Raw genomic sequence first — 8,451 nt, forward strand, 5'->3', positions numbered from 1 at the left:
TTGGGAACCCATCTTGAATTCCTTGAAAGAATTCTTTAAAAAAAAATTAAATGATGCTTCATCTATTGATAAAAAAAAAAGTGATGCTACCTACATCTCAGTCTTTTACTTTGGTTTGACATGTTTCACACGGACCACACAACAATTTCTGACGACCAAGAGGGTCTTCGAATATACATTGAAAATCATATAATCCATCTCATTGATTTTAAGAGACAAGCGAGTATATTGGTCTTCGAATATACATTGAAAATCATATAATCCATCTCATTTATTCTAATAGACAAGTAAGTAATATTGTTACATGAATCGGAGTTCATACAAACTCGAGACTAGTCGTTGAATTATAATGCGACTAGTCGTAGATTCAAACTCAAGATTTCTCATTTATAATTTATTTTGGTTTCGCCGAAGTTAAAAGGAAAAATCGGCCCACGTTAAGCCCAACCGAATTGACGTTCTGGTAGCCCACATTCGGCCTACTCTACCCTCTCTGATCTGGCTCTCAGTTTCAGAGACTCGAGCTTATTCGACCTCTGCTTACGAGAGGTGCTCTCTCTCTCTCTCTCTCTCTCTCGGCGCGGAGCCTATCACTCTCTCAGCTCCGATCTCCATCCCTACGGTTCCGACCTCCGTCCTCATCAAATTCTCCGCTCCGAGTTTCGTCGTCTCCAGCACGCAGCTATGGTAACCTCTCTCGATTTCGAATTCCGCTTAGATCTGATAACGCCTCGTAAAATTTTCAATCACTTTCTTCGTCTCCGAGTTTCATTGATGCGTTTGAATTGCGCAAACGCGATTTCGAACTCTGCTTAATTGCTATTCAGACTGTGATATACTTAAAGCTCTAAAGCTTTTCACGATTTGATTCCATGGAGTGTTTTAACTGATTTGCTTTTGTGCAATGTGTGCCGCCGGTACCGGAATTTCGTCGTATTCGCAGCCTCTCAGGCTTGACATTAAGGTAGAGCTTTTGCCTCTGCTCCCTCTTAGCATTGTGCTATTCGTTTTCGATTTGAGCTTGCAATTTGGAGTTGTTTTGCTTACATAATTTCACTGATTTCGCAGCGTAAGTTTGCGCAAAGATCCGAGAGAGTCAAGTCTTTGGATCTACATCCTACTGAACCATGGTAATCCTACACCTCTCACATTGTGCTCAGATTGTGGCATTTTGATGTTTCCGATGCATGTGGATGTTTCTCGAAATGCTAGCTGTTACACATTGTAGTGGTTATCATCGTCGGTTATCTCATTTTGTTAATTTGTTTGTATGGTGTAGGATCCTTGCGAGTCTTTACTCAGGGACTGTGTATATCCTGAACTACCAGTCTCAGGTTTGTTCCGTTTATCTGATATTGCAACTCTAGTTTTCTTACGGCCTTAATGTTCTGTACCTGTATCTTTGAAATAAATCTACATAGTCCTTAATTTTGCTATAATTCTAAGCATTTCGTGTAAAAGTTTCACTCGGCTGTACTTGTAATCGGTCTCTTAGGCTTTGTCATATAGGTAAAAGAGAAACTGGATTGTATACATGAGACCTGTATTGTTGACTGTAAAATCATCTGGGGATCAGTGTAACCCTGACTGAAATTGAATGTTTGTATTACAGACTATGGCCAAGTCATTTGAGGTCTCTGAGTTGCCAGGTACTATGCACATTGGTTCTTTCTATTAGCTTCAATTTTTTTTAGGTGGAAACTGAGCGCTGTTTACATTTTCTGCTTTCAGTTCGGTCAGCAAAATTCGTTACACGGAAGCAATGGGTGGTCGCTGCAGCCGATGACATGTGTATACGTGTATACAATTACAATACCATGGATAAGGTTAAAGTGTTTGAGGCACACACTGACTACATTAGATGTGTAGCTGTCCATCCCACACTTCCATATATCCTGTCATCATCTGATGACATGCTCATCAAATTGTGGGATTGGGAAAAAGGGTTTATGTGTACTCAGATATTTGAAGGGCATTCTCACTATGTCATGCAAGTGACGTTTAATCCCAAAGACACCAACACTTTTGCAAGTGCTTCCCTTGATCACACTGTGAAGGTGCAGTCAATAATATTCCTTAGCAATCTTTATACGTTATATTTTAGAAAATCATCTCGTTTTATGTAATATTAGTTGTACTTATCACCATCCCTGTTACCAGATTTGGAATCTTGCTTCGCCTGACCCAAATTTTACATTAGATGCCCATGCGAAAGGGGTCAATTGTGTTGATTACTTCACTGGTGGTGATAAACCGTATTTGATCACAGGATCTGATGATCACACTGCAAAGGTATGCTATATCATCTTGACACTTCAGTATTTGAATCCCGTGTGCCTTCTATAATTCGAGTTTTTGGAATTAGGTTTGGGACTATCAAACAAAAAGTTGTGTTCAGACACTTGAAGGACACACTCATAATGTGTCTGCAGTATGCTTCCACCCTGAACTGCCGGTTATAATTACTGGTTCTGAGGATGGAACTGTAAGAATATGGCATTCAACCACTTACAGGTAATCTCAAGTGTCTAGTTATTTGTCCTTACTGTTTTTGAGGATAAAATATTCCTTTGTCCTTAGATCTCTGCATAATTTTCAACCTTCTGTTGTCTATGGAGTGATAATTACATAAATGTCTCACTGAAAAGGTGAAAACCAAGAAATTAGGCTGAAATAACTAATTACTTTGCAGGCTTGAAAACACATTGAATTATGGGCTGGAACGTGTTTGGGCTTTTGGGTACATGAAAGGTTCACGCCGGTAAGACTGAGACTTCCACATTTTATGATACCATTGGATGTTGGAATTATTTTAAAATTCTTATAGTTATGATACAATGTATCAATTTATCTCTTCTTTGTATACAGGATTGTTATTGGTTATGATGAAGGAACCATCTTAGTAAAAATTGGTCGCGAAGTACCGGTTGCTAGCATGGATAGTAGCGGCAAAATAATTTGGGCCAAGCATAATGAAATTCAAACTGTGAATATCAAAAGTGTTGGAGCAGATTTTCAGGTTCAGTCTACCTACCTGCTTAGACTTCCATTTTCATTGGTGAAGTCCTACAATAATCTGTGAGTTGAACTAAACTTTATCCTATTGTTGTTAAATTCAGATTACTGATGGAGAAAGGTTGCCGTTGGCTGTCAAGGAGTTGGGGACCTGTGATCTTTATCCTCAAGTAAGTATCATGTTTGAGGGTTCTAATAGTTGATAATGATGTCACTGTAGTTGTGCCATGCCATCCTGCCTAGCTCACTTCCCTAAGAGTTTCTGCTTCTATTTTTGCAATGTAAATCTTGGTAGTAGTAAACAGAAAATTCCTCTTTGCATGATGGTACATTGAACACCAGCTCAAGTAACTATGAACCATTACCCTCAGAGTATCTCCATGTCAGCACAATATATTTTAACATGAGAGGTTTAGATGTTCTTATCTCACTCCCTCATTGTCCCCTGACTCAGTTTTGGCTCTAACCCTTGTCGTATGGGTGCAGTTGTGTTTTGACACCCTTATTTTAATTCTAGTATACACTTGTTCATCTTTGGTTACTTCATGTGGCATAATTGCATAATTATCTTGAATAGCAAATACAAAGGTCAATCTTTGAATCTATAATAGATCTTCATCAATATAATTGCAATATCCATTGGAAGGATTGTTGTTAAGTTATAGTTATATTTGATTCCAGAATTTGAAGCACAACCCCAATGGAAGGTTCGTTGTTGTTTGTGGAGATGGAGAATACATAATATACACGGCTCTAGCATGGAGAAATAGATCCTTTGGCTCAGCATTGGAGATTGTGTGGTCGTCAGATGGGGAATACGCCGTTAGGGAAACAACATCAAAAATCAAAATTTTCAGCAAAACATTCCAGGTATTGAAGCTTATAAAATAAGTGTATCCTTGATTTTATATTAGAGTACCTTTTCAATTTGGTAAATGTCTATCCTGAAAACAATTTTTATTGTTTTGCCTCTCTTTGCTTGCCAACATGATCTGTCTAGAAGTAAGGTCTGGCTGTGTAAAGAACTACCTTGATTTACCACAATGTTTCAAAAGATACCAAAAACTTTGGGCAAGGGTTTCTGATTGATGCAAATTTGGGACTTGGAAGTGTGGACAGTTATTAGCACCACAGTTGTTGATGGCACACTTAGCTCTTGCATAATCAAATGATTGCTTTTTTCATAAACTAAGAAGTTTGCTAAGTGGGAGAGGTTTGGAGTTACAGTGGTAGTTACTGTGCAGGAAAAGAAGTTTATTCGTCCAACATTTACTGTTGACCACATCTATGGGGGAACGCTACTGGCGATGTGTTCAAGTGAATTTGTGTGCTTCTATGACTGGGTAGAATGCAGATTGATTAGACGAATTGATGTCAATGTTAAGGTATCCACTATCAACTCTCACTGAGCATTCCATTGTCAGACTTATGATTTGACCACTGTTTGTAATCTTATGCACTCCTTTGGTATATTTTACTTTTGTAGAATGTTTATTGGGCTGATAGCAGTGATTTGGTGGCAATTTCAAGTGATTCATCATTTTATATTCTTAAATACGATGTAAGAGCTCTTTCTTGTCAAGCTTTTTACCCTGTTTACAATTTTCTCAGTTCTTACTATTTATATTAGCTCAACTGGTTCACATGGGTAACTTAGTTTGGTTAATTGCAGAGGGATGTAGTCTCCTCTTATTTTGACAGTGGAAGACCAGTAGATGAACTAGGTGTCGAGGATGCTTTCGAGCTCTTGTTTGAAATAAACGAGCGTGTCCGAACTGGATTATGGGTTGGTGACTGTTTTGTTTATAATAACTCCTCCTGGCGGCTAAATTACTGTGTTGGTGGAGAGGTAGGTGATCGAATCAGTTTTTAATAGAAATTATACTTGAGAATTCTCGAGACAAATTTTCTAATAAAATTCATATTTGACATGTGAGAAATATAGACCTTTTTAATTTTTTTCACCAAATTCAACCTTAGGTAAATATTTTTTTTTTTTATAAATGGTCACTTTATATTGATTTGAGACCAGGATGGTTTTTGAGTCGGTGTAATTTTCAGGTGACCACAATGTTTCATCTGGACCGCCCTATGTACTTGTTGGGATATCTTGCCAATCAGAGTCGTCTTTTTCTTGTTGATAAAGAGTTCAAGTGAGTTTTTGCTTGCAAACCACATTTCTGAAGAGGAGTAGAGTGTTGTGATTCTAGGTCTTAATCTCTACTTTTTGTTGTTGTTTATGCAGCGTCATGGGATACTCATTGCTTCTCAGCTTGATAGAGTACAAGACCCTTGTTATGCGTGGAGATTTAGAGCATGCCAAACAAGTTTTTCCAACAATTCCCGAAGAGCAACATAACAGGTAATATGTTTTGCAGTCACAAACTTTTGTGCATGAAGCAATGTAAGATGCAGGTCCTAAATCCTGGTAGGTTGGTAAAGCATGATACCGGCGATCCTATCAGTTGGCATGTAATGATGCAAGTCTTGTTTTGCCTTCAGTGTGGCTCGATTTTTGGAATCTCGAGGGATGTTAGAGGATGCGCTGGAAGTGGCTACAGATCCTGACTACAAATTTGATCTTGCTATACAGCTTGGTAATCTGGAGATTGCAAAGGTAAGATATTTTTACTACTTATTGCGGAGTTGGTACATCTACGCTGGTGTTCAATTCCTTTGTACACAAATCTTCTTATTTTTATCTGCTTGCTTGAAAATATTAAGGTTTCTCCTTTTGCTGACAGGAAATTGCTACTAAAGCACAGAGCGAATCCAAATGGAAGCAGCTGGGGGACTTAGCTATGTCCTCTGGGAAGGTATATCTCTACCTGTCTTGTGGCGAATTCCCACATAAACTTAAAGACCTCATGTGCACTTACAGCTAAAGAGTCTTTCATCTATCCATTGTGATTATAAGTGCTCAATGGTACTTTACTTTGTGTTTGATATATACTGGATATTCTACTATCAGAGTATCAGTTGAACTTTTTGATATTCATCAGTTAAGCAGTTATTCTGTGTATTTCATTTGGTACATTTAAATATCTATTTATACCCTTGAATGGCTTATGCAGTTAGAACTTGCTGAAGATTGCCTATTATATGGAATGGACTTTTCTGGCTTGTTACTTCTGTATTCATCTCTTGGAGACGCTGAAGGAATATCGAAACTTGCCTCAATTACTAAACAGAAGGGAAAGAATAATGTTGCATTCCTTTGTTTGTTCATGCTGGGTAAAGTGGACGAATGCATCCAGCTGTTGCTTGAAAGGTATATTCCCATTTAACATAATGATGATCCCTCAACTTCTCTATGTATTGTGATGTTTGTTTGTTGAAGTATCGACATCTTTCTTTACAGTGATCGAATACCTGAAGCAGCTTTGATGGCACGATCTTACCTACCCAGCAGGGTGCCACAGATTGTTTCAATTTGGAGAGATGACCTGAACAAGGTCTAATTTATAGTTCTTTTTCCTTTGCAGTTTATGATATGAACCTTTATTTATATCATTTGAGACGTAAAAGTAATGGACAAATAATAACTTGCTGGCTCATTGTGCTCTAGCTTAGTCACCAGATGGAGCAATTAGATATATGTTAACTGTTTGCGTTAATTTGCCATATGACAGGTTAACAAAAGAGCTGCAGACTCTTTGGCAGATCCTGAAGAATATCCTAACTTGTTTGAGGACTGGCAGATTTCACTTGCCCTTGAGTCTAAACGCAGCGAAAATAGGTATCCACGATTCACCTTCCTGTTCAATATATGTTCATAAATAATGGGACATTGTCCGAGTTTATTGTGCTCCAGTCAATATCACCATAGTTACTGATTGGTGGGACAGTACTCTCTGGAACTTATAAATCACCTACATTTGTCAGCCTGGAGAGTTGTTATATCATGCATGGCTGCATGTGTTTTACTGAAGTTGTTATTGGGTTGATAGTTTGTGTTTGAGTTGACTGGATTGCTTTGTTTTTTCTTTTGCAGTGGCAATTATCAACCTGCTGAGCAGTACCCAGTCTATGCTTCTGAAAAGACTGCTAGCAGCCTTGTTGAAATATTCAAAAGCATGCATATTGATGAAGAGGAAGCCACCCCAATTGAAAATGGAGATATGGATAATGAGGTACAATCAGCCAACTGATTTAAACAGATTCCTGAACTAAAGATTGGGGAAGCTGAATCTCATTTGAGTTGGCTACTTACAATTTTATATTCAAATTAATACTCCAAAGACGATTAAAATAGCAAAATAACAGAAATTGTAAACCTGCACCTTACCCCTTTGCTTTTAAAAAAAAGAAAAAAAAAATTATTGCCTACTCAGGCAAAATGCACGTTTTTTTTATTTCAACACAACAACATGTTGGATATAAAACTTCTGTTTCAGTATTCTGCTGTTACTTTTGTTTAACATTTTTTGCATGAAGGGGTGCTTTAAGGTTTTAGATGTATGTGATTATGTTACAGGAGGTGGAGGAGAATGGAGATTATCAAGATGAAGAGCATACCATTGAGGAGGATTCAGACTCTATGAATGGTGTTGTTCTTGTGAATGGCACCCAAGAGGAAGACTAGCCTACAGATGCTGAGAGAAGGTCATCAACATCAATCAGTCTTCATGTAAGATGAATGTCTCCTTTTATATATATATATATATATATATATATATATATATATATATATAATTTTTTTTTTTGTATCCAAGTTTTCATTAGTCCATATACTCGGTCACTCATAGAATGTCTTCCTTTATAAATGAATCACTTAATTATTTCAATTTCACTTGAAAGAACCATGGAGTCAGATGGTGTATTCGTTAAATTTGGGAGCTGATCATGTGGTTTCTGAAATTCGTAACTAAGCCATAAAAGTCCTTTCGAAGGTTTATCACTTTATCCAACAAATCAATGTTCTTTGAAATATTACATTAACCTTGAATCATGTCCCCTGTGGTGTTTATCTTATCATTCTCATGTCATTCTCTACATGTTCTAGCTTGTTTTCTCCCATAATCCACTGTTTTTGTCATTGTTTACATGCATCTCATTCATTCTAAATATGACTTCTTATGTATGTTTCCCTTTCTCCTTTTTCTGCAGGATGACTTGTATAACTTGCGATGTACAACCTGGAAAGGTCCTTGTAGTTTCCATTAGAGTAGTTATATTCTTGTGATACTCTTACGATTTATATATTACACCTTATATTAGGTCGCCAGAAAGAGATCCATCCGGGGGGGCCTAGCTGCGGGTGGCCTTGATTTTGTAGCTAAATGATATCTTGATCACATGTAACATATACAATGATGAGGTGCTGCCATGCTGGACATTAAAAAAGGTAAAGAGAAGACTTTCTTTTGGTTTTTCGGTGGTAATAAACGATTGTTGATGACAATGTTAATCCCATTTGATCATATGAATTTGTTC

At 37.4% G+C, this 8,451-nt stretch overlaps 1 protein-coding gene across 1 annotated transcript; it reads left to right on the top strand.

Moving 5' to 3' along the window:
* Positions 1–489: 489 nt before the first annotated feature.
* LOC126804987 (coatomer subunit beta'-2-like) lies at positions 490–8,451 on the top strand. The gene is made up of 25 exons (XM_050532070.1): positions 490–687; positions 944–964; positions 1,069–1,130; positions 1,280–1,334; positions 1,613–1,649; positions 1,732–2,057; positions 2,161–2,292; positions 2,366–2,514; positions 2,693–2,761; positions 2,869–3,019; positions 3,120–3,185; positions 3,697–3,885; positions 4,260–4,400; positions 4,502–4,576; positions 4,688–4,864; positions 5,077–5,168; positions 5,261–5,377; positions 5,518–5,632; positions 5,760–5,831; positions 6,090–6,286; positions 6,377–6,470; positions 6,648–6,754; positions 7,010–7,148; positions 7,493–7,645; positions 8,125–8,451. Exons 1-24 carry the CDS (start codon positions 685–687, stop codon positions 7,598–7,600), a joined length of 2,694 nt encoding a protein of 897 aa, XP_050388027.1. The 5' UTR covers positions 490–684; the 3' UTR covers positions 7,601–7,645; positions 8,125–8,451.

The sequence above is a fragment of the Argentina anserina genome, chromosome 1 (assembly GCF_933775445.1).
Source record: "Argentina anserina chromosome 1, drPotAnse1.1, whole genome shotgun sequence".
Lineage (NCBI taxonomy): Eukaryota > Viridiplantae > Streptophyta > Magnoliopsida > Rosales > Rosaceae > Argentina > Argentina anserina.